Source organism: Chrysochloris asiatica, unplaced genomic scaffold, assembly GCF_000296735.1.
Source record: "Chrysochloris asiatica unplaced genomic scaffold, ChrAsi1.0 scaffold00089, whole genome shotgun sequence".
Taxonomy (NCBI): Eukaryota; Metazoa; Chordata; class Mammalia; order Afrosoricida; family Chrysochloridae; genus Chrysochloris; species Chrysochloris asiatica.
The window spans coordinates 8,410,788-8,437,889 of NW_006408607.1; the positions used below are offsets into that span (position 1 = coordinate 8,410,788).

Sequence of the window (27,102 nt, forward strand, 5' to 3'; positions counted from 1 at the left end):
TCATCTTAGTTTAATGAAGGTTGGCCTATGTAATTTGTGAATGCTTTTATACTAGTTATTGCTACAAAATAACTTCTCCTACCCAATTTAGCAACTGATTAACTTCTACCTTGTATTAGTCTTTAATTGTTTAATGGCTGCACATTTTATTTCCTAAGCAAGATTGTAAGATTCCTCAGGCAAAGACTACTATCTCATTTCCTTGATTACTGTCTTAATTGACTTTATCAAGTGCCTCTCCTATTCAGCTAGAATCTCCAGCATCCAGTAGCCTACCTGGCACATAGTTGTTGTTAAGTGCCATCGAGTCGGTTCCGACCCATAGCGACCCTGTATAGGGTTTCCAAAAAGCGACTGGTGAGCTTGAACCGCCGACCTTGCAGTTCAAACGGCTTTGCAGTCTGGCGCATTAACCCACAGCACCACTCCAGGACTCATAGTAGGAGCTCCATAAGCATATAATGAATGAAATGATGTCTTACTTGAGAGCAGGATTGTGTGCACATCCCCTCCCCCCACCCCTTCGCTTTCCTATTGGAATTTTCTCTTGGTGGGCTCTCAGCAAATGTGTGGTTGATTGCTGTGACTTTCAACAAGGGAAATTTAGTCTCCCTGTTGTCCTGCAAAGAATTGCCACCTAAACACCATGTCCCTAAGAAAGTTGGCCAAGAAATTATTGTTGATAGAATGATTAGCCTCAAATAAATTCCTGACTTTTCTGAAGTGTGCATCTGCCCTTTCACAATGAATGGTAATCATGGTTATATTGGTCCAACTGCGTAAGAAATTCCTTGGGAGACTGTGTAATTCGACTTTATTCTTGAATTGAGAAAACAAACCAATAAAAACAAACAAAACAAAATGGCAAACTAAGAATGAAAGCTCAGTACCAAACAAGATCTTTATGCCCCTGGGAGAGGAAATGTCTGCGTTTTTAGGGTCTTTCTTAACATCATTTTACATTTATAGTAGAATTGCTTCCTCAATCTCCCTTTTGATTTAAAGAGCGGTGGACTGAGAATGTGTTGATAAGCAGTTTGGATGAGAAAGATCCCAGTGCTTTTTTGTCTTTAGACTAAATCTGCCTGAGCAGATTCTCCATGTAATCAAAAGCAGATATGGGTGCACAAGAATTGCGTTTCTTTTGAGGTAGTGAAGCTAAGTCAAGTCTCTCCATCTTCTTCATTCAATCTTCGGTTCACAAGCAAAGACCCCAGGGGCGCGGGTGGGGAGTAGAGTGATAAATTCAGGTAGCATCTGGGCACGTGAGACTCAGAAGCTAGAGCAAATCCTCCCCAATATTTCCATTCAGTGATTGTCAAATTAGCTTTTGGACCTTGGGAGAAAGTTAATTGTTTCTGGGTCTGTTTCCTCATTGTAAAATGGAGGATGATAACGATCCACCTAATTTTTAGAGTCACAATATGTACATGTGTTAAGTGTTTATAACTGCCTGGCAGAAAGTGGGGTTAAAGTGTTTGACAAGTAAACAAAACGCTACTCTATGTCAACCTCCACCTCCACCCACTTGTAAGTCCCACCTATATAAAAATTATACAGACGTGGCCACTGTTTCTGATTCCAAAGTTTTCCACGCAACTATTTTCTTTGCCTTGTACACGCACATAATTCTCCCAAACGATTTTGGAAGTAGGTACTCCCACCACTCTCGTTCCCTCAGCCAATCTCAGTGCGGGAGTAAGGAGGGACGGGCGACTGGCCCTCCTTTCCCCACCCCCTTGTCCTATGCTCCGCTAAAACCCGAGAAGCCTCGCTTGGACAACCCGGCCCAATCGGGAACGCCCTCCGGGGCGGGGCTAGTGCCCGGCGCACGCGCATGGCAGCGGCGTCGCGCCTGCGCCGTGGAGGGGTTGGAGAAGGCGGGGTATTGGTATGCAAGTTAGTGTGTGAGGGGAGGGAGGCGTCGGGGCTGAGCGTGGTACTACGACGAGCGCGGGCCGGAGGGGGCGGGGGATGCGCCGCGGTGGCGGCGGCAGCAGCAGCAGCGGCGGCGGCGGCGCGGTCGCTGGGCTGCTGTTTAGTGGCGCCAGAGCAGCGGATCCCGGTCTTACCGCGGCAGCAGCGCGGGTGTCGCGCTTGGCCTGAAGACGCCGTACCTTTCTGCCTCCCACCTTTTTTTTTTTTTTTTTTTTAATCCCCAAATAACCGGAACCAATGAACGCAGTCAAGACCCGAGCTTCGGAGGCTGCAGTTGCTGAGGGGATGCGGCTGTCGCCCGGCGGGACCCCGCGTTTAAGGCGGCGGGGGTGGCCCGCCGAGTGGCCAGCAGCCGGGGCGCTGCAGTGCTTACTCCCCTCAGCCCCTCTGCGCCCCCATCTTGTCTCGACTCCCGGTCCGTCCTCGGGCTGGCTGCGGCGGCAGCGTTGGGCTGCACTGTTGGTGCTCGGGCTGCTGGTTGCCGGAGCTGCGGACGGATGCGAGTTGGTGTCGAAGCAATTCCGCGGGCGGCGGGCTGAAGGCGCGGCCGCCGCCTCCTCTCCCGCGCCTGCAGCGGGCGACAGCCCGGCGCTCATGACAGGTGAGGCCCCGGGGGCGGCGGGCGGGACTCGGCCGGCCCCAGCGGGATCCTCGGCGCCGTTCGACGGCCCTGGCCAGTGCGCGATGCCAAGCCGGGTGTCTAGATGCCGGTGCCGTGCCCGCACTCCAGGCGTCTTCTCTGTGCACCCGGACGGGTCTGAGCCTATTGATGGCACACTTCCCTGCCGACAGTGGTGCTCCCGGGTGTTCCACGCAGAGCAATGCGACGGTCTTTATTCCGTGCTGCGGAGGAGCCTGCAGGGTCTTCAGGGGATGGGCGGATTGGTGGCGGTGGCTTTTTTTTTCTTTTTGAAGCTACTAGGAAAAGTCAGTAGCAGCAATGCGGTATTTAGTAGGCGTCTGGTGCTGCTCTTGCAAAGGCAGCTGGCAGAGTCTCACCGATTCAATGCCCTGCTGAGCGAAAAGTCCCAGGGGAGGCTGCTAAAGAGGATTCTTTGAGAGCCACAGTACCGAGTGGTGTTAGTGGTTTCCTATCCGTGTGCGGAAACCTCTAAAGTCTAATGTGCCTTTTTGAAGGGTGGGAGGGGGGAGTATTTGCTGGTGGGGCCATCACGGGGTAAACACCGGGAACAGAAAGCTCAGCAGGTAGCCAGAAATATACCTTCCAGTGGAACGGGGCTGGTGTTTTAGCAACTCAGTCCTGATAGACAGTACCTATTTTAATATAGAATGCCCTCGAAATAATTGAGAACTTGTAAACGTGTTTGGTAAGGCTAAGTAGAAAACTGTAGCCTTTGAAAGCTTTTTCAGTGTCATGGACAACTGATTGGTTAGGGTATAAGTAATGCTGTGAAGATCCTGGCAGGATTTCCCTTGGAAATGCAGTGGAGCTAAGTATAATGTTTAGGTTTCTAGGTACTTTATTTTTAAAGCCGAGCTGTAAGTTCTTATACCAGTTGCAGGGTTAAAAAAAATACAAACAAAAAAAAAACAGTGACAAGTTGAAAACCCGTTAACCCGCTGCCTTCGAGTTGATTCCGACTAAACCAGATGACCCACTAAAGTGATAGTCCAACAGGCGTCTGAAAGTTACTAACAGCTGCTCTCCGAAGCTCAGAAACTGTATACTTTACAGCAAAGCAGAAAGGCTCTGGGTTCTCAGACAGGATGTTTACTATTCCAGAAAGAAGATGTTGGTCAACATGGCCAAGCGCTTTGCAAATTGGAGTGTATACAACATAAATAATCGGAGTATTTAACTTGCTTTACCTGAAGCGGATCCAAGACCTTTTAAGTGAAATTTAACCTGTCACTGAGTAGTTTGGATACCATGATTACAAAACAGTCATTATTGGGACATAATATTGTTTGAATGAAAGGGTAGGTTGGATAGTCTTGTGCTTGAATACTTTTTATTCTCTTAGGTGGCGAATAAAAATGTGAAGAATAGTGATTATTAGGGAAGTAGATTGTGAAGGGTTAACCGATGATGCAGGAAGGGAGGAAGCAGAAATAAATGCGTGGGCTTCTAGAAGCTAGAGGAGTATGCCTCTTGGTTTCTTGACCAGACATAAAAGTGACTGAATAATTGGTTAGTACTTGATCTATATGGAATGTAGATTATATCAAGAAAATTACGTCATGTAGGTAACGACTAATACATTCTGAGTGTAAAATTGTTGAATGGGTGTATGTATTGTGTATACATTGTCACCACAAATAAATAAAATGTTTGGACATTGAGGGAGAAATAAAATTACTTTAGATGGGAATTTAATAAACTCTTTGTAATCATTTGGAAGACTTAAGTTTTCCTGTCATTATTATGGCAGTGTGGGGGGAAAAAGTGATTCTGATAGGAAAAAAAAATAGTTATTCTTTTTGTTAGAATGTTTTTAACTAGTTAAATTTTTCATTTGAAATTTATCCTAAATTGCACTTTGTGCAAGTTGAATTTTGGCCATTTGTAAATGTAATCAATAACACTAGAGCTCAGAAAAAGGAAATTCTTTGATACAGTTAGGGCAGATCAACAATTTCTTGAACCATATGGCTTTCCTAGGTCTCCTTTCTTTTCTTTCGGTTGTATCAATGATGCTTTCTTTTATGATTTCCATTTACAAATGTGCTAAGCCAGAGCATAATTTATTACTGCAATTGTAAACTTCAAGCAGTAGAACCATAGATTGCGCTTAAATACTGCATTGTCATATTTTAGGCAGACATGGTATGACATCAGTAATAAGACAACTGAGCTTCATGGGAATTTTGAACACTGAAATGTTTGGAAAGAACTCTTAAGAATTGTTAACTCTGGCTCCCCAGAATAGTTGTCATTCAAGTCTGTGTATTCTTAATAGCTCTGTAACACGAAATCCCAAATCACTTCATCTGTTTCTTTCTTCTTTAGATTGGTATTTTGAATACCAATACCTTTAGATACCTTTCAAGAGTTTGCCTTTTAAAATGTAAAAAACATTTTTGACCAGTGAAGTTTGCTTCCTGGGGGTGTGACTTTAGGAGTTTAATGTATTTTAAGAATAAATTACCTTTAAATCATCAATCATATGCTTAGTTTTGAGCAAGCAAGTACTTTATGGCTAGACAGACTATGAAAAACCATCAAAGTAAACAGACCCATTGTCCTAATAGCGATCTCTGCTTTATTTTCCTTTTAATGTTTACCAATTTTTGCATTATTTTAGAATTCTAAGAGTGCAAATATTTTTGATAAAGTGAAACTATGAATAATGCTATGTAGTAAAGATTTTAATTATATATATATAATTATAAGTCCTAGTGTGGCACTGCAGGATAAGCACTGGACTGCTAACCACAAGGTTGGCGGTTCAAACGCACCAGCTACTTAGAAACTCTATACAGGGTCACCATGAGTTGGAACCAACTCCATGGAACTTAACAACAATATATATACATATTTATATATTTAAGGCTCACTTTAAAAGTTAGTGAAATTTCAGTAGTTACCAAGAGCTTCCTGATGACTTTAAAGTAGTGTGTCAACAATTTAAAACATTACTGTTCATTATTTTTTCTTACTTAAAAGATTAGATTCTGACTGTTGATTCCAGTGAGAAGTGATTGATCTTACTTAGTTAGCTGTGTTGTTGTTGTTGTTAAGTTCCCTGTGAAATTGGTTCTGACTCATAGTGACTCTGTATAGGGTTTCAGAGGAGCGGCTGGTGAGTTTGAACAGCCGCCCTTGGGGTTCAAACCGCCTTTATGGTCGAGTGCTTATCCTGCATTGTTACTCCAAGACTCTTCTATCTAGCTGCTGTTGTTGATTTGTTATGTATATACAATTATTGTTAGAACATAATCCTTACTTCTGGTAAAGTGTGCAGAGTAATTGAACCATTCGGAAACATTTCAATATATCGTTATTTTAACACATTGTTAATTTTGTTAAAAAATTAAAAATGAGATTTGACATTTTAAATAAAGATTTGCTTGTATTCTCTCTCTTTTTAGTGTATATAGGTCTTACCTTAATGATAACACCATTTCATTAATTTAGTATGTCATTAGAAATAAAACATTCCAAGAAGCATGTTTTTGGAAGTACTAAAGATGGCAGTGAATATTTAAAGTATTATTAGTTGCAAAATATGATATTATTTAGGAGTACTACTTTATCCAACAGTGTGAAAAGTCATCTGTACCACAGAGCTTTCATTGATTTAGATGAAACTATCTCAAATGAGCATGATTGGCTTTGCATTTGTAACATTTACTTACTAAATGCCAGTTAAAATTTTTTAAAAATGAAATTTTACTATGTAATAGTTAAGGAGCTCTGGTAGTGTAGTGGTTATGAGTCAGGCTGCTAATCTCACGGTCAGCAGTATGAAACTACCAACTGTTGCACCGGAGAAATGAGTCTTTCTGCTCCCATAAAGATTTACAGCCTCAGAAACCCTTTGAAGGGTTGCTGTGAGTCGGAACTAACTGCACAGCCCACCACCACCACCACCACGTAGTAGTTGCATGAGTATAGTATACGTTGGTTGCTTTAAGGAATATTTTAGAGTTAATCTACTATGCTAATTTTTGCATTGTGACTAGAGTTAAACTCAGTATAGTACACATGGCACTAGAAACTTTTGCCCCTCTTCTATAAAGTTGCTGTGGAGTTGGTTCTGACTCATAGTGACCCTGTACAGGGTTTCCGAGCCTGTAAATATTTACGGGAGCAGAAAGCCTCATCTTTTCGCCCGTGGAACAGCTGGAAGTTTCGAACTGCTGACCTTGTGGTTCGCAGCCCGATGTGTAATCACTGCGCTACCAGAGCTCTTTGTGTTGTTCATAAGGACGCCACGTGTCAGTACCTACTTGATGGCACCTAACAACAACTATGAAGTTGCTTTTTCTGAAATTAGCTTTTGTATTCTGTAGGCCTTCTTTTGATGGCTAGGTATTCTGTGTCTCTTGCTCCTTTCCCATAGTTCTGATGAGCAGCCTTTCTTTTCATCACTAGTCTTTGACCATTGTACAGCAGTTGCATGGCTGTGGCGAATACAGGATTGAAGACACTGCTTATAGTTCTCATGGATACAGCCTATTCTGAACAATTAAGGGTTAACTTTTATTGATCTGGAAACATTGTGTCCATTGGAACTCTTCTTAGGAATACCATTGTGGAACTGAACTATCTCTGTTGGAATCTCTCTTCCAGAGAATAGGAATAACTCGGAAGGTCAGTTAGCAAGAGTCAGTTCAGGATTTAGCTTAATTTTAAGCAATAAGGAGAATTCACACCAGGGACTTTTATTTTGCTACAGGCTGACTTTGTGACTGGATAAATGCTAATGTCTCTTGATCAATTTAAGCTTTTCTTTCAAAAATAAATATTTTGGATATTGGCCTGTTAGTGCCATCAAGTTGGTTCTGACCTGTAGCTATTGAGGAGCAGCTGGTGAGTTTGAACCTTGTGGTTCAAACCGACTTTGTAGTTAAGTGCATTAACCCACAGCACCACACCAGGACTCCATTGATACTACTCATTGATAATAATGAGGGGTAGAGTGCTTTCAAAATGATGCTTGGAGACTTGTCTTTATATATATGAAAGCTAAAGTGTAGACTGGCTGAGCTAAAGTTTACATTAACAGATATGGTGTGATTGAGGAGTCCTGGTGTGGTACTGTAGGATAAGCACTGGACTGCTAACCACATGGTCAGCATCTCAAACCCACCAGGTGCTCACTGGAAACCCTATGCAGGGTTGCTATGAGTTGGAACCTACTCTATGGCACTTAACAACAACATAATGCCACATACTAGGAATTGGAAAGAATACAATACAAAATGAGACTTGGGTTCTAACTCAGACTTGCATGGATGAAGTGATGGTTTTTATTGCCTGATACCCTGTGAGTATTGGGCTAAGTGCTTTTTCTAAGGCACTAATTTTAATTTTGAGACTAGCCCTGTTATACAACTGGGCTGATTTTCATATAAGAGACGAGAAAACTAATGCATGATGTCAGATAAGTTGCCTAGGGTCACATTTAGCAAGTGGTAGAGTCAGACTTTGAACCTGGATGTCTCTGACTTTTTAAATTAATGTTTTATTTTATTTTTGAGGAGAATATATAAACCCATTTCCATTGAACTTTCTTGATGTAACGATAATGATCTTGGTTACTTTCTGTACATTGTGTCACTTTCTCATTATTCCTAGTTGTTCCACTCCCACTGATAAAGATTTCCTACCTTTGGTAGCATAGTGGTTACATGTCGGGCTGCTAATGGCAAGGTCAGCAGTTCGAAACTACCAGCTGCTTTGCGGGAGAAAGATGAGACTTTCTGCTCCCGTAAAGATTTACAGCCCCGGAAACCCTTAACAGGGTAGCTATTGCATTAAGCAAATCTGCTGCACAAGACCTTTTTAAAGTGTTGAGCAAAGATGTCAGTTTGAGGACTAAGATGCACCTGACCTAAGCCATGGTATTTTCAATAGCCTCATATGCATGCGAAAGCTGGACAGTGAATAAGGAAGACTGTAGAAGAATTGATGCTTTTGAGTTACAGTGTTGGAGGAAAATGTTGAAAGTCCCATGGGCTGCCAAAAGAACCAATAGATAGCGTTTTGGAAGAAGTGCAGCCAGAGTGCTCCTTAGAGGCCAAGAGAGCCAAACTTTGTTTCATACTTTGGACATATTGTCAGGAGGGACCAGTCGCTAGAGAAGGATGCCATGCTGGGTAAGGTGGAGGGTCAGAGAAAAAGAGGAAGACCCCCACAATGAGATGGATTGGCCAAGTGGCAGCATTGATGGACTGAAGCGTGGCAACAGTAGTGAGGTTGGCCTAGGATTGGGCAATGTTTCGTTCTGCTGTGCATAAGGTTGCTGTAGGTCGGTACTGACTCAATGGCACCTAACAACAACAACAACAACAAATGAGTCAGAACCGACTCCACGGCATGTCACTACCACCACCACCACCACCTCTCCCCAGGATAGCTGGTGTGGTACTGTGGGTTAATGTGCTGGAATGAGCGTTGGTTTGAACCACAAGGTTAGCGGTTCAGGCTCACCAGCTGCCCCTTGGAAACCCTATACCGTGTCGCTATGTGTTGGAACTGATTTGACAATACTTAACAATACCTCACAACCTTGTTGTGGATGTTTTAAAATAGCCGGTGTCCATTTGGTCTTGGAGAGATAATTTTTTTTAAAAGAACTTAATACTTAAGGATCACTACCTTTTGAGTTCAATTGTCAGTTCATTAAAGATTTCAGAAGGGTAGTTTTTTTTTTCCTTTTTTAAATGTTTTATTGTGAATTATGTGATAATTTACATGGGAGAATGTTAGTTTCACATTTATCCTATTGTATATAGTTTCATTGCCATGGTTACAGTCTCCTCCATGCATCATCAACCAACCACAGGGTATACTCTGCAAGCCCCCCACCCTTACCCCTGGTCGTCAGCATACAGCCCCTCTCCCTCTCTTGGTCTAAAGTCTCCAGCAGCTCCATCTTTCCGTCTCTCCATGACATTGTCTCTGCCTCCATCTCTGGCATCACTGCTTCTCTGGGTAGGGTCCCGCTCTCTGTTCTTCTCCCTTCCTGGTCCCAGGGACCTCTGCTCCTAGACTGCAAAGTTAATCACTCCCCTCCTTGCTACAAAACGTCTTCTTTTACATTTCCAACCTTCACAATCAGTCCTGATAACAGTTGTTCACCCTTGTATCACAAGAGACCTATTCTCATTTCCTTTCATCAGCCCCACCTAGACAGATTGGCTACTGCTCAGTGGAGATTCTACCTTCCTCCAGGCCCTCTGGATCTAGGTTCCCTCTTGAAAGCTTGTAAGCCAGTCATTTCTTGCCTTTGTAGCACTCCCACTTTGGGTAGCCAATGTCCAAGTTGCCCATCCCTGTCTACTCTGTGTATGGAGGTGGTGGGAATGATCCTTTATATAAAGGTTTGTTCCCTCTTTTGAGCTACTGCATCCATAGGTGTAGGTCAAGTTCATCAAATTGTATCAGATTATTCCTTTTTTTCCCTGTTCCTGTTCTTTCTTCGGGTTGAGCTCTGATCGTCCAGTCATTGAAGCCAGGTCAAGTGGGTATTATCTGCAAGTGTGGGTGTTCTTGTGCATATGCCCTCTCTTCTTATCAGCTGGACTCTTCACTCTCCACTCTAGTCCTCTGTGGCTATGTCACTCACTGACTCTGAGCCTAAGAGTCCCCAGATAGAAGGGTAATTTTGATTCAAGGTTTGAGTTTCAGTAGGTAAAGTAAGTCTGGATTCTTTAAGACTTTTGAAGTTCTGTTCCCTGTTTTTCTCCCTTGTTCATAGGGACCATCTTGTGTCCCTGGTTTGGTGTGATGGTAGCCAGGCACCATTTAGTTCTTCTGGTCTAAAGGGAGAGGAGGCAGTGTTTGTGGGAGACAGTTTGTTCTGTAGTCCAGTTCCCTTTCTGATTCTTGAGTTTCTTTCTATTTTGTTCCAGACCAATTTTTGAGCCACAAGGCCGGCGGCTCAAACTCACTAGTTGATCCTTGGAAACCCTATAGTTTCCAAGTCGGAACCAACTTGGCAGCACTCAACAACAGCAATGTTGCTGTTAAGTGCTGTTTAGTCGGTTTCGACCCATAGCGACCCTGTATAGGGCCTCTAGGGAGTGGCTGGTGAGCTTGAACTGTGCAATTCAAATGGCTTTGCAATCTGGCTCATAAACCCACAGCGCCACCCCAGGACTGCAAACAAAAGCAATAGAGATCAGTAATTGTATCTTAGCTGTATGCTCAAAGTGGATGGAAAAATACCTTTATTTTTTAAAAAATGTTTTATTGTGAATTATGTGATAGTTTACATGGGAGAACATTAGCTTTACATTCATCCTATCGTATAACATTACGTTGCCATGGTTACAATCCCCGCCTTGCATCATCAACCAATCAAAGGGTATACCCTGCAAGCCTGCCCCCGGTTCATAAGCTTTTAAGATCCCAGACACTACTCACCATACTGGGAGGTACAACAGAAACTTTAAGGACTATATTATGCCATTTGACAGGACTGTCACACCATACCGAGACCCTAAAAAGCTTCTATTCTTAACTAGAATGTTGTCTATAACTTTTCCATAACTCCTTGTGTGGCACTGTAGAATGAACACTGAACTGGTAACCACAAGGTTGGCACTTCAGGTCCACTAGCTGTGCCTGAGAAACCCTATACAGGTTTGCTATGAGTCAGAATTGATGGCATTAAGCAATAACAACAAATATAATATGGAGTCCTGGTGTGACACTGTTGCATAAGCACTGGACTGCTCAATACAAGATTGGCAGTTCAAACCCACCAGCTGCTCCTTGGAAACCCTATATAGGGTCACAATGAGTTAGAACCACTATGACACTTAGCAATAATAGCAAATAGAATATGGAAATCCTGATGTGGCACTGTAGGATAAGCATTGGACTGCTAACCACAAGGTTGACAGTTCAAATCCACCAGTTGCTCTTCGGAAACCCTGTGTAGGGTCTCCATGAGTTGGAACTGAGTTGCACACAGACTAGAATTTGTTTAGTGCCATAATAAACTGCAAAATGTAGGGAAAAGGAAAAGGGAAGTTGAGGCGGGTAGGATTTGAAGTGGGCCTTAACAGAGAGATTAGGACATGATGTGGAATTGAGTAAAGGGTTTTCTGGGCAGAGACAAAGGCAAGAATTAGATGTAAATTAAATTTTGTAGAGTTAAGCATAGAGAATTTATAGAGTAGTGGGAAACGAAAGGGAAGTTGGGGGCAAATAGTTGAGAGCTTTAATATTCCTGGTGCGGCGCTGTGGGTTAATGCGCCAGACTGCAAAGTCGTTTGAATTGTAAGGTCAGTGGTTCAGGCTCACCAGTTGATTCTTGGAAACCCTATACAGGATTGCTATGGGTCGGAATTGACTCGACAGCACTTAACAACAACAATAACAATTGTATTCTCAGTTGTTATTGAGTTGATCCGATTCACGACAATCCCATGTGTGGTAGGGTAGAACTGTGCGTCATAGGGTTTTACTGGCTGTTATTTCAAAAAGTAGCTCTCCAGGCCTTTATTCTAGTGTGCTGCTGGGACCCCACCCCCCTCCCCCCAGGTAATACAGTTGCCTAACAATTCTCAAGTCAGGAAAAATTGTAAATACTTATGGTATTAAAATCTTGGACCCCCTTGGTGGTACAAACAGGATGGAAGCAAGGAGATAATAGAGATAGGAAGGCTAATTGCAAAGGTATGTAGACGTTTTGAGCATGAAAAGTATATAGTGACTGTGAGGAAGCCTGCTGTTGTTGTTAAGTGCCAGTGAGTGGATTCCAACCCATAGCGACCCTGTAGTGGATTACAAGTTGGCCTACAAACCACAAGTCAGCAGTTTGAATCTACTAGATTCTCCTTGGGAGAGGTTTTCTGCTCCCGTAAAAAAACTTGTGCAGGGTCACTATGAATCGGCCCTGACTGTTACACATAACCACCATCACAGTGGCTTTACAATGATTACATGACATTTTGTTTTCATTCTTAGCTTAGAAAATTTGCTGGCTATTTATTTGAAGTCTAAGAAATAAAATTATCTTTTAATTTTAGTTTATAGAAGTGCAAGGAGAAATACATTATTTGTCATAGAACATTTTTATTTCAAGTATTCCTGTTAATATGGAAATTAGTGATTCTTTTTACATATGATTGGACTTTATGTAAAGATTTAAGAGTTATCAGAAAAGTAGTTGCACATATTGTCATCAATTGTTTTTACAAATAAAACACATTTTTTTCTATAGCAAAAAACAGTATACAAGTTGTTGTTAAGTGCATTCAAGTTGGTTCTGACTCATAACAACCGAGGAGCAGACCTTGCAAGAGGGGCTTCTGTAAGTTCATGCAAAAATGGAATTGAAAAATAATGAAGTTTTTCCATGAACTTTTTGAAGCCCCTTCATATTTACCACAAGTACTCTGTATTTAAAATGCATGTTTTTCCACTAACAAAAGATAACTGCTTCATCAGTTTGAATGAATAATTAATAGTAAATCAGAGTTGAACTCTTTCTAACCCAGTGTTACCACTTGTGAATAGCATTGTCTGCTGGTGGTTGTTGTTAGTGGCATCACGTCAGTTTTGACCCATAGTAATCCTGTATGGGATTTTCCAGAGAGCAACTGGTGAGCTTGAACTGCTGATCTTGCTGTTTAAACTGACTTTGTAGCTCAGAGCATTAACCCACGCCATCACACCCTGACTCCTGGTGTTGCTGGTACTGGCATATTATTAGTTTCACAATTAATTTCAGAATTTCACTAGTATGTAAATTTCAGACACAATCAGTCATAGATGATGATTTTTATTGCCAAACCTAATTTTTCCCCCCTGATCCTTTGAGAACTTTATATTAGTGGTGGTGGTAATGTGCTGTGAAGGTGGGTTCCGACTCATAATAACCCTGTACAGGGTTTCTGAGGCTGTAAATCTTTACGGGAGCAGAAAGACTCATCTTTCTCTTGTGGAGCAGCTGATAGTTTCGAACTGAGACTGAGATTAGCAGCCTGATTCGTAACCACTATACTATCAGAGTTGTTGTTGTGACGTGCCATCGAGTTGGTTCCGATCTACAGCAACCCTGTTATAGGGTTTCCAAAGAGCGACTGGTAAGCTTGAACTGCCAGACTTGTAGTTCAGAAGGCTTTGCAGTCTGATGCATTAACCCACAGTCACACCAGGACTCCATGCTACCAGAGTTGTTGTTGTTAGGTGCCATCAAGTCAGACCGACACATAGTGACCTTATGCACAGCAGAATGAAACACTGCCCAATCCTGGACCAACCTCACTGTTGTTGCCACACTTGAGTCCATCGATGCTGCCACTTGGCCAATCCATCTTGTTGAGTTGTTGTTGTTGTTGTTATGTGCCGTGGAGTCGCCGACTCATAGCAACCCTGTACAGGGTTTCCGAGGCTGTAAATCTTTATGGGAGCAGAAAGCCTTATCTTTCTCCTGCGGAACAGCTGGTAGTTTCGAACTGCTGACCTTGTGGTTCGCAGCCCGATTCGTAACCACTATGCTACCAGAGCTCTTATCTTGTTGAGTAGGGACTGCCAATTCAATCTTTGTTGACACTTTATAATCCTACCTTCAACAAATACTGTCCTTGACTGGTTTCATTGTTGCTGGTTTTCTGGGTGGTTCTCCCCATGCATTTCTGCCCTTAGTCCTGTGTTCCCTCTAGTCTAGCTGAACATTTCCTCCTCAGAGAACTTCATTACTAGGAAAGTTATAAATTGGGGGTGGGGAACCCTAAGCCAGTGATTGATTTGACTTTTGGCTTTGTTTCCTTTGGCCCTTAAGGTGATCCTGCATAAGCCAGCCATCATGGCTGCAGCCCTGAGAGCCATTTCCTTCCTGCTAGGCTTCCCCAGCCCTGTCTTCTAAAGTGAAACAGCTTTAGGATAAAGACTGAAAGCAGCTGTAGAATGTTTACTAGTGGATGTTTACTTAGTGTTTTCAAAAAATGCTGTTTTTTCTCTCCCACAATACTAGGGAATTTGTAGAGTATGACAAGCCCAACATTTATGTCGGAATGTATCTGCGTATGCATTCCTCTTGATGTGTGCTTGTGGGTCTTGATCTCTGTACCCTATGTTTCTCCTCTATAGCTGTTTTCGTTTTCTTCCTCTACCTTTTTTATTTTTCATTTAAAACTTGCCATTATAGGGAACTGAAACACTTCAAAGAGTATTTTACAGAATTTGGTGGTTGTGTGCCACTGAATTAGTTCTGACTTGTAGTGACTCTGTTTCTGAGGCTGCAAATCTTTACTGGAGCAGAAAGCCTCATCTTTCTCCCTCCGATGGACTGGTAGATATGCACTACTGATGCCCAGCTCTTAGATTACTTAGATATCAAGGCTCCGTATGTGATTGTTGCTGTGGTTTTTTTTAAGTGCCATCCGAGTCGGGATCCGACTCATAGCGACCCTGTACAGGGTTTCCAAGGAGCAGCTGGTGAGTCAGAACTGCCGGCCTTAACAGCCCAAACCTAAATTGCAGTTTACCCCATTAACTGGCAATGCCACACCAGAAGTCCCCTTATGTGATTACAAAATACTAAACAACCTCAGTACAAACCCTTAGAATAATGGAAAGTGAGTTTTGCTTACAATTTTTAGTAAGTCACAGATGTTTCGTTTTAACCCTTACTTGAAAAATTTTGTTTTTTACCCAACATGCTGTATGTTTCCCAGGCCTAGCTTGGCACTCATATTTCCTCTCCACTACTGTTTTTCTTCCCTTTTGGAAGACATTTGATGTTGAATTTAACAAGATAATCTTAACCACCTCCCCTTCTTCCTTATTCTTATTGCCCAGCATTCAACCTCTAACTGTTCCATTACTGACAAGTCCTGTGCTTTTCCCAACTGCCCATTGTCTTTGGCAGTTATCATCTTCTGCTCTTCATTCTACTTTGCTACACATTTAGACTGTGTGGCCATGACTTGCAGGCCACTGAGCAGCAGCTAACAGCAATCCTTGTTATTTCTGTTATATTTCCTGGGTACCACATGGAAAAACAAATCTACTTAATCTGTTTCACTGCAGTTATAGTTAGCTGTCTCTTAGTATTTTTGAATTTGCGTTTTTAAGTGTACACTTTGAGTCACACATGTTTGGTTCTAGTCTGTTGTAATGAATTCCGTAAAAAACTATAGAAAGTAAAGGTGAGAAAGTCTTTGTATGTGTGTATGGAAGTGCACATACAGTTTTAAATATATCCACTTAAGTTTGTCTTATACCAGGCATGATGCTAGGAGTCGGATATAAACATGCTGAAATTGACATTTTTATCATTGCAGAAAAATTGTAAACTTGAAAATATATTAATCTATAACTGCATATAGATGCCATACTCATTTTTTTTTTTTAAGCGCCACTTCTGTGGTAGCTAACATAGTTTTTTCTTATCTTTTTATATCTTGCTATCAGTAATTGCTTGTATTGTGTTGAGTCCTGGTGTGGTGCTGTAGGATAAACACTGGACCACAAAATTGGCTCGAATTGCACAGTCGGTGGGTCAGATCCATCAGCCACTCCTCAGAAACCTAGTACAGGGTTGCTGTGCGTCGGAACCAGTTCGATGGCACTTAACAGCAGGTATTAATATAGGGAACCTTGGTGGCGCTGTAAGATATGCCCTGGATTGTTAACTGCAAGGTACACAGTTCAAACCCACCAGCTGCTCTGTGGGACAAAGATGAGGCTTTTTGCTTCTGTAAAGACTTACATCCTCCGAAACCCTGTAGGGGGTCGCTGTTTGTCATAGTCCACTCAGTGGCAGTGATTATTAGGATATGAGCCCTGGTGTGGCACTGTGGGTTAATGCGCCAGACTGCAAAGCTGTTTGAACTGTAAGGTTGGTGGTTCAAGCTCACCATCTGCTCCTTAGAAACCCTATACAGGGCCTTCATGGGTCGGAACAGACTTGATGACACTTAATAATAATGTAGCATTGCTGTGCTTATTAAAGACGATGGGATCTTGGTATGGCACTGTAAGATAAGCACTGGAATGCTAATTAGAAGGTTGGCGGTTCAAACCCACTAGTCACTCCTTGGAAACCCTATACAGGGTTGCTGTGAGTTGGAACCAACTCAACAGTATCTAACAACAACGTAAGAATATTTATTCAAGGTTTCTGTATACATTTGCAGTGCTGAAACCAAATTCCCCTTTTCATTATTTTTATTTTTGGAAGATATGATGCAAATTAGTGTACTTTAAATTTTTTTTGTTTGTTTTTAACTTTTTATTGTTAATTGGGAGCTGCGTAGTGGTTACGAATCGGGCTGCGAACCGTAAGGTCAGCGGTTCGAAACTACCAGTCGCTCCGCCGGAGAAAGATGAGGCTTTCTACTACCGTAAGGATTTACACCCTCGGAAACCCTGTACAGGGTCGCTATGGGTCGGAACCGACTCAAAGGCACTTAACAACAACAACAACATTGTTAATTGGATGAAGGTTTATAGACAGCATCATCCACATTACTAACACTGTCTGTTTCGTCTCAGCGATTACAGTCCCCTCCCTGCAAAAACAGTTACCCTCTGTCCTCCCTGTGGTTCCCCACTTACAGCTTAAGCTTCACAAATGAACAAAGCACAAATATTAGATGTATACTTACAACACAAAAAATGCTCATTTAAATGTCCAAAGGAACCTAGAGCCTGCCCACAACTGCTCTGCCTCAACACCACGCCTCTGCCACTGTCTCTGCTGTCCTCATTTTCTAGGTAGGATCTCATGCTTCACTCATGTGCTTCCTTCTTGGTGGTCCTGGGATGATCTGTACCTGAAATCAAAGATTAACTACTCCCCCTTTTAGTTACACATCTTCTACAATTACAGTTCTGACAATCACAATTAATGCTGCTAACAGTTACTCACATTGAGTCATAAAAGCCTATCACCAGCATCCCCCATCCCTTTTCACCAGATCATTTGGAAAAGAGGGAAATGATTTAATGTAGTTCTTTTGTGTTCACTGTTTGATGTTACATTTACTTTTAATTTAAAACAGAAAGAAACAAAAACTTGAATGGCTGCTATGTGCCAGTCACCAACCCTGCCCTGTAGTCAGCAAATGGTGTTCCTTGCCATTGAGTGGCTCTGATTCCTGGTGGCCTTATGCACAACAGAACAGAATAATGTCTGGTCCTCTGCTAGATTCCTGATCCTCCCTATGTGTATGTTTAGTCCATTGTTGGGCTAATTGGGTCAAGTGTTCTCATGGAGAGTTTCCCTGGTTTTTGCTGACCTTCTACTTTAGTCCTGGTGTTGCAAGGTCGGTTTGAACTACAACGTTGTTGGTCACAGCCGCTCCTCAGAAACCCTATACAGGGTCACTATGAGTCGGAACCGATTTGACGCCATTTACCAAACAGAATGTCCTTTTCTTGCCATTGGACTTCCTTGATGACGTGTCCAAAAAAAGCAATCTGAAGCATCACAGTGCTTGCTTTTATGGAGCATTGTGGTTGTTTTTCTTCTAAGACTGATTTGTTCTTTCTTCTGGCACTCCCTCTTAGATTCAGTATTCTTTGACAATACCCAATTTGAACGCATCAGTTCTTTTTCATTGTCCAACTTTCTCATGCCTAGAAGGCAGCTGAAATGAGCATGACTTAGGTCAGGCACACAGTAGTCCTCAAAGTGACTTCTTTTTTTGCAGAAGATCTGCCCAATGCAGTAGGTTGTTTGATTTCTTGCCTATTATTTCCATGGATGCTGGTTGTTGATTGAATGAATGAAATTGTTGATAACGTCAATTTTTTTCTCCACTTAGCATGTAGGGATTTTTGTTTTCTTTAGATTCAAGTATAACATACCGAAGCCTGTACCCTTGGATCTTTATTAGTAAGTACTTCAAGATGTTTTCATTTTTAGCTAGCTAGCAAAGTTGTGTCATCTGCATATCACAGAATGTTAATAAGCCTTTAGCCACTACTGATGGTAGTCTTCGTTTAGTCAGGTTTCATGATTAGTTGTTGAAGGGTATAACCCTGCTTCACCCTTGTTTTCCAATTTTAAACAAGCAGCAGCACCCCCTTGTTCTGTTTGAATGACTGCTTCTTGCTCCAGGTATAGGTTCCACATGAGCACAATGCAGTGTCCTAGAACTTGTGTTCTTTGCAGTGTTACCTGTAATTTGTTAGGATCCGTAGTCGGATGCCTTTGTATAGTTGATAAAATACAGGTAAATACCTTTTCAATATTTTCTGCTTTCAGACAAGATTGATCTTCTTCTGGATCTGGCTTGAGTTTCTGTCAGTTCCCTGCTGATGCTTGGTTGTAGTTGTTTCTGAATTATTTTATGTACTATTAAGAATGTTGTTTCATTATTTCCACATTCCATTGAATTGCCTTTTTTGGGGATGAGCATGGTTATGGGTGTATCTCTTCCAGTTGGTTATCCAGATAACTAGCTGTCTTCCAGATTTCTTAACATAGAGAAATAAAAGCTTCCAGAGTTGCATCTGTTTCTTGTGGTTCTTAAGTATTGTCGAGTTCAGTTCATGACTCATAGTAACCCTGTATAGGGTTTCTGAGATTGTAAATCTTTGCAGGAGCAAAAGGCTTCATCTTTATCCTGCACGCAGTGGCAGGTCGGCTCAAACTGCTAACTTTGTGGTTTGTAGTCCAGTGCTTATCCTCTAGCACCATCACACTCCCTGCATCTGCTTGTTAAAAAATATTAATTAATGATTCTATTTCTGGAGCTGCGTTTTTTTTTGTTTTTGTTTTTTTAATTTGTCAATACCTCCAGTGCAGTTTGAATTCCATAAGTATCAGTGGTTTGTGATCATCTACCTTCTGATGTAGTTAAATGGCAACCAGTTCTTTCGGTACAGTGACTCTGTGTATTCCTAATAAATCCACTTAAAGAGTGATGTACAGGTATGGGAGGCATACGGGTATGGAAGGCATATGGGTATGTGTTGTATTTTACAGAATTATAAAGGTAGAGTTTTTAACGTTGATGTGGAGGAAAAAAATACCCCTGCTGCTCTTGAGTCAGTTCCAATGTGTGGCGGTCACAGTTTCTTGAGTGTAACCTTTACGGGAGTAGACTGTCAGGTCTGTCTTCTGTGGCATTGCTTAGTGGGTTCAAACCACCAGTCTTCAGAATGGTGGTTGTTGTTAAGTGCCACTGAGTTAATTCTGACTCATAGTGACCCTGCATAGGGTTGCAAAGAAGTGGCTGGTGAGTTTGAATCACTGACCTTGTGCTTAACAGTCCAGTAAATCTTCTACAGCACCATACAAGTGCAAACCCTTTACTTGACCTGGGGGCAGGTGAAGTTTTGTTAACAGAGTAGAGATGTACTTTGAGAATGTGTAAGAATATGTCAGATACATGAAACCATAGTGCTGTGATAGGAAGCTTGTTTGTGGAATGGTGTTTATCATAGAAACTGGCTTTTGAGAATGCTAGCTAGGTGGAGATTGTGAATTACTTTTTAGTTAATGGCAAGCTTGTTTACATGGTGATTGGTTAGCACTCCAATATCCGTCTTTGAATGTGGGATTCAAATTTATGCCAGGCATTTTGTATGTTGTATTTTCATTTAATCCTTATATAATCCTTGTGAGTTTATACTTTTCCCCATAGTATGTTACTGTGTAGAATGAAGAGACAGAATTCCTCTCAAATAGTTTATACCTTAAAATTTCCTAGTATCACATGTCTTTATAATGAAGCAGAGGTTGTCAAAGGAGTTGATCAGGAAACGAGGCAGGAGAACTAGAGAATTAAACATTTTAGTTAATGCTAAGTTTCAAATTCCATTGTCCAGTTACCTTTTTGGTTCTTCATTGGTTTTTGGTAAACAACCGATTTTTCTTTTTTAAAAAACAACTTTGCTATTAAATATTCAGAACTCTTTTAAAATTATACTTTTAAACTATGTCATTTCTTAGGTCCATTATTACTAACATTAATATACTAATAATTATTAAGTGTCCTTTTTAAAAAAGAAAAACGTCTGTTTCCTCAACAAACTATTAATTCCAATTTGTGCTTTGTCTTAAAAGACAAGGATGTATGTTTTAAGAAGCACATGCAACATGTCTTGGACTTCCATCATCATGGGAATAAGCACATCTCAACTGCTAAACCTCTGGAAACCCTTGCCTGAAATCAAGTAGACACAAAACCTTAACCGTCACAGCCATAAATGTTTCCACTTTTATATAGTGTGAATGGGAGTCCAGCCACTACACTAGAGCAAGGATTTCTTGGTTTGAATCCCTGTCTCTTCAAGCTCACCAGCCACTCCTTGGAAACCCTATACAGGGTCACTATGGGTTGGAACTGACTCGATGGCACTTAACCACAACCCCTACATTCTCTTTGGAGTCCTGGTATGGCTATGGACTAATGTGCTAGACTACAAAGTTGTTTTGAACTACAAGGTTTGTGGTTCAAGCTCATGAGCTGCTCCTTGGAAACCCTATACAGGGTTGCTATGGGTCGGAACCGACTTGATGGCACTTAACAAAAGCACCAATCTATTTGTGTAGTAGTACAGAGCTCTGGTAGCTTAGTGGTTACGAATTGGGCTGCGAACCGCAAAGTTAGCAGTTTGAAACTACCAGCTGTTCTGCGCGAGAAAAATGAGGCTTTCTGCTCTTGTAAAGATTTACTTACAGCTTCGGAAACCCTGTACAGGGTCGCTGTGAGTTGGAACCGACTCCACGGCACATAGCCACCACCACCAGAGGTGCACTGGAAGACAAGCCTGGTGATCTGTTTGAAGAAGCTCACAGCTTTGAAAACTCTAAGGAACAGTTCTGCTCCTCAATATATGGGGTCACTGTGAGTCGAAATTGACTTCACGGCAACTAACAAGAACAGTGTTGTTGTTATGTGCCGTGGAGTTGGTTCCGACTCATAGCGACCCTGTACAGCGTTTCCGAGGCTGTAAATCTTTACGGGAGCAGAAAGCCTCATCTTTCTCCTGAGGAACAGCTGGTAGTTTCTAACTGCTGACCTTGCGGTTCGCAGCCCGATTTGTAACCACTACGCTACCAGAGCTCCTCAACAACAGTGTAATCTATTTTAAATGTTTGCAAAATTCTATATATTTCATAACATTAGGCTCACAGAGTAATTTATTATTTTTTTAATGTGAGATTAGAGTGTCAGCTGTATTCCTGGCATATGATAAGTTGTTGTTACGTGCCGTGGAGTCAGTTCCGACTCATAGTGATCCTGTACAGGGTTTCCGAGGCTGTAAATCTTTATGGGAGCAGAAAGCCTCATCTTTCTCCCGTGGAACAGCTGGTATAGTTTCGAACTGCTGACCTTGAGGTTAGCAGCCTGAATCCTAACCACTAGGCTGGAAGCAAGCTGTTGTTATTGTTGGTAAGTACTGTGGAGTCGGTTCTGACTCATAGTGACCCTGCACAGGGTTTCCGAAGCTGGGAATCTTTACGGGAGCAGAAAACCTCATCTCTCTCCTGTGGAGCAGCTGGTAGTTTCAAACTGCCAACCTTGAGGTTAGCAGCCCAGTTCTTAACCACTACATTACAGAGCTGGGACTAAGAGTGGATGTTAAAAGTTGATAATGACTTGGGCTGAGAGAAGAAGAAGAAGTTAAGGACGTATTTTGAATTAAGAATTGATTTGGATTGCTGATAGATTGGGTTTGGTCTTAGAACTTTTCTATGTTCCTTTTAGTGGGAAATACTGAATTTTCCTTTTCTGATAGGTTTCTGGCTTCTATAGGTTTGGACTTTTGCAAGTCTTGCTCCTTGGAAGCCTATATTATAGTGTATATATATAGTCACTATGGGTTGGAAGCCACTGCACTTAACAACAAGTATTTGAAAAGTGGAGGTTTTCTTAGCAAGGAAGAAGGGAAGGGGAATGATAGATAACTAATCAGCTTTTTGAGCTTTGGGGGGAAGTATTTTGATCTCTTGCATCAGCTGACCTCAAGGTCAGCAGTTCAGAACTATAAGCTGGTCCAAGGGAAAAAAAGATGAGACTTTCTGCTCCCCTAACAATTTACAGTCTCGGAAACACCCTGCCCAGGGTCCCTGTGACTCTGAACCGACTCCTCAGCACACCACCACCACCAGTGAAGCCTTGTGTCAAAATGAAGTGATAGAAAGTGAACTTTTGAAGAGCAAGGGATACCTGTAATGTTCTGGTGTGTTGCTATAAGATAAGCACTGGGCTGCTAACCACAAAGGTCAGTGGTTCAAACCTAACAGCCATTCCTTGGAAACCCTAGACAAGGTCGCTCTAAGTTGGAATCAAGTTGACAGCGGTCACCAAGCAGCAGCAGCAGCAAGGTACAGGGTACTGGTGTGGTTCTGTAGGATACACACTGCACTGGTAATTGCAAGCTTGGAAGTTCAAACCCACCAGCTGCTCTTGGAAACCATACGGGTTTTCTTTGAGTCGGAATTGACTCAGTGGCATACAATAACAACAATTAAGGAATAAATGCTCGATACATTTTAATTTTCTTTATTCGCTGCCCAACCTTCTCTTTCCGCCCAGCCATTTTTTTTTTTTTTTGGTTTAGACTTTATATATATATTTTTTAAATTTAATTTTAATCGTACTGTTTTTCTAATCAACAAAACACATAAACACGAATCCTAGGAGTTACAGTAGTCTTTGGCCCATGTGGCACAACTGTTAGGTGTTTGCCTGCTAACTGAAAGGGCGGTGATTTGAACCCAGCCACCTTGGGAGAAAGATGCAGCTATCTGTTTCCATAAGATTGTTGACTTTTACAGCATATTTGTCTAATGCAAAATGTTTGGTTTCTTGGCTACTGCTGCCAGGAGCATTGATTGCAGATCCAAGTAAAATGAAATCCCTGACAACTTCCATATTTTTTTTCTTTATCATGATGTCTGTTGGTTCAGTTGTGAGGATTTTTTATTTTCTTCACATTTAATTGTAAAAGTTATAGTCAGTAATTACTTCTAGTCTACTTCCCTTCCAGCAACAAGGTTATGTCATCTGCATATCAATATGTTAATGAATCTCCCTCCAATCCTGATGCCAGGTTCTTCACATAGTCCAACTTCTTGAGTTATTTGCTCAGTATACAGAAATATAGTGAAAGGTTACAACTCAAACACACACTGTTCCTGATTTTCAACTGTTCAGTACCCCCTTGTTTTGTTGGAACAGTCTGTGTACAGGCTCTGCATGAGTACAATGAAGTGGTCTGGAATTCTCATTCTTCGTAATGTTATGCATGTTGTTGTTGTTGTGAAGTGCTGTCGAGTCGGTTCCGACCCATAGCGACCCTGTATAGAGTTTCTGAGAAGCACCTGGTGAGCTTGAACCCGACCTTGCGGTTCAAATGGCTTTGCAATCTGGCGCATTAACCCACAGCATCACACCAGGACTCCAGTGTTATCCATAGTATGTTATGAATCACACAGTCAAATGACTTTGCATAGTCAATAAAACATAAGTAAACATCTTTCAGATATTCTCTACTTTTAGCCCAGATTCATCTAATGTCTGCAATGATATTCTTGTTCCTTGTCTGTTTTGAATCCAGCTTGAATTTCCGGTAGCTCCTTGTTGATGTCCTGCTGCATCTGTTTTTAAATGATCTTCAGCAGAATTTTACTTGCATGTGATATGATGATGATGATGATGATGATGATGATGATGCTAAGTGCTGTCGAATTGGTTTCGACTCATATCGACCGTGTTTAGGGTTGCAAAGGCTATAAGTCTTTGTGGAACAGAAAGCTCCATGGAGCAGCTGGTGGGCTCAAACCACCAACCTTTTGGTTTGCATTCCATTGCTTATCCTATAGACCCATGACTCTCCCCATTATTAATGATATTTGATAATTTCTTCATTTTGTGGGTCAATATGTTGCTGTAATACTGGAGGCTATGCCACGGTTATTTACAATAACAGCAGTGTTGCCCATGGTGTACTTCCAGACTAACACAAAACAGGAAGAAGATATAGGTGGTCAATTTCTGAGGGATTGGCTTATGAAAACCTTATGAATAGCAGTGGAACATTGTTGTCTGAATCATGCCCCAAGATGAGCCCCTCAAGTTGGAAGGTATTCAGAATACAAATGGAAAAGAGCTCTCTCCTCAAAGGTGAATCAATTTGGGATATAGGTGGCAATAATCTTGTAATTTATTTACCTTATACTTGTGTTATAAGGAGCTCTGGTAGCATAGTGGTTATGAATTGGGCTGCGAACCTTAAGGTCAGCATTTCGAAACTACCAGCTGCTCTGCGGGAGAAGGAGTAGGCTTTCTGCTCCTGTAAAGATTTACAGCCTCGGAAAACCCTGTACAGGGTCGCTATGGGTTGGAACTGACTCAATGGCATTTAACAACAACAACATACTTGTGTTTTCCTCTACTTTCATTGAAAAACGTCTGGTACTTTCAGTTACTGTAAGACCAAATCGGAGCTGCTTATGCAGCCCATTAGGCTACAGACTCCTACTGATCCTCTGCACCTCTTAAGGACACTTCAGTGAAATTGGATGACTCTCTGTGCTTTGAACATGTCTTCTTTCCCTTTTTCTTCTGGTATTTATGTGTTTTCCTCATCTTAAAATGTTCATACCATCTCTCATGGTCCTTTCTAAATGTTCGTTTATTGAGACTCTTCTGTGTTCAGTGCTCTGTGGTACAAGTTGAAGATGTAATTGTGGTAAAAATGGACATGCTCTGGCTCTTTGTCTCTTCTGTCCTAAGTCTTTAGTGTAGCTCTTTAACACTGGTAGCATAGTGGTTATGAGTTGGACTGTTAATCTCAAGGTCAGCAGTTCGAAATGACCAGCTGTTCCGTGGGAGAAAGATGAGGCTTTCTGCTCATGTAAAGACTTTTACAGCCTCAGAAACCCAGTGCAGGGTTGCTATGAATCAGAACTGATTCCAAAGTATGAGAGACGAAGCTTAGCCATCCTGGCCTCCAAGGAGTACTCTGGCTGCACTTCTTCCAAAACAGATCTGTTGGTTCTTTTGACAGTCCATGGCACTTTCAGTATTCTCCTCCAGCACCACAACTCAAAGGCATCCATTCTTCTACAAATTGTAGTGTCTTATAAAAGTTGCACCATAGCTTAGTAAGTGCTTTGTGATTTGAGAGTTTGTGTTTGATTGTAGTCTTCTATAGTTGATGGCACCCTGTGTCTGTATAATAATTGCTGGTTTACAAATACTACTGGTGACATTGCATGCCCAACACTTAAATATATGGGTAATTAGTTTGGAACATAGATGACTTAATCATTAGCATCTGTTCTCCTGTAAAGATGTTTATATTGGCATTAAAAAAATTTGATGTGTTAAATATTTTAGGAAGAGCAGTGACACATCCTTTATTTGTAACTGCTAACTCCTAGTAGAGAAATGTTACAGGATCAACTTTCAGTTCTTCGCTTACATAAACCCAGCAGTTATGATTAATACATTACTCAATTGGCTTAAATAATGCACTTTTTTTCTCAGCATTTGGTTGATATTTTTACATCTTTTTGAAAGAGTTTGGGCAAATTAAAATGATGTGATTATCAAGAATGCTGAAATGCTGTTCAACTTGTAGTCTCACTGACTTTACAAAACCACTTGAAAAGTGCTTGTTAATATGAAACTGGTAGCAATAGCGTTAGACATCTACTGTAGTTTATACTGTGTGACTTATACTTTATTGGGATAGTGTATTTACTCAAATACTTGAATGCTGCATGCTTTTTATGTGATGGAGAAATGGAAAAGAAAATGCATGAAGGTCTCTTGATATCACTTGTAATGCTCTGGTTATTTGTAGTGTCAGTGTAGCTTTGCTATATATAGTATGTGGTCTTTGAACAGATTAGCAACTTCCTGATTTTGTGATTGATATTGATGTCAGTATCTAGACTCCATTTTAATTGAAGTTGAATGGCACATTAGCATTGCTTATTAATCTTTTCACTCATTTATACTATTATTCACATACCTCACAATGATAAATAATGAGTCGTGTACAAACCGTATATGAATATATTTTTTTGTTGTTGTTATTAAGTACCGTGGAATCTGTTCTGACTAATAGCGACCCTGCATAGGGTTTCTGAGGCTGTAAATCTTTATGGGAGCACAGCGCCTCATCTTTCTCCTGCGGAATGGCTGGTAGTTTTGAACTGCTAACCTTGAGGTTAGCAGCCCAATTCATAACCACTACACTACCAGAGCTCCTTGTTGTTGTTATTAAGTACTGTCAAACTGGTTCAGATTCATAGTGACTCTGTATATGGTTTCCGAGGAACAGCTAGCTTTGTGTGTTTGAACTGTTGACCTTGTGGTTTCCAGTCCACTGCTGTACCTACAGCTCCACACCAAGAATCTAAGTTACTCATTTGTTGTTGTTGTTAAGTGCTGCCAAGTCTTAGATATTCTTTGTCTTATTGCATATATATATTTTTAATGTTTTATTGTGAATTATGTAATAGTTTACATGGGAGAACATTAGTTTTACATTCTTCCTATCACATATCGTTTTATTGTCATGGTTACAGTCCCCTCCAT

At 41.4% G+C, this 27,102-nt stretch overlaps 1 protein-coding gene across 2 annotated transcripts in view; it reads left to right on the forward strand.

The window, feature by feature from the left end:
- Window positions 1-2,175: 2,175 nt before the first annotated feature.
- Window positions 2,176-27,102, forward strand: part of STIM2 (stromal interaction molecule 2) — a 245,284-nt gene continuing 220,357 nt past the window's right edge. For both annotated transcript variants that reach the window (XM_006866310.1, XM_006866311.1), the window contains exon 1: window positions 2,176-2,539. In XM_006866310.1, coding sequence (XP_006866372.1) covers window positions 2,176-2,539 — 364 coding nt within the window. The remainder of the gene's footprint in view (window positions 2,540-27,102) is intronic.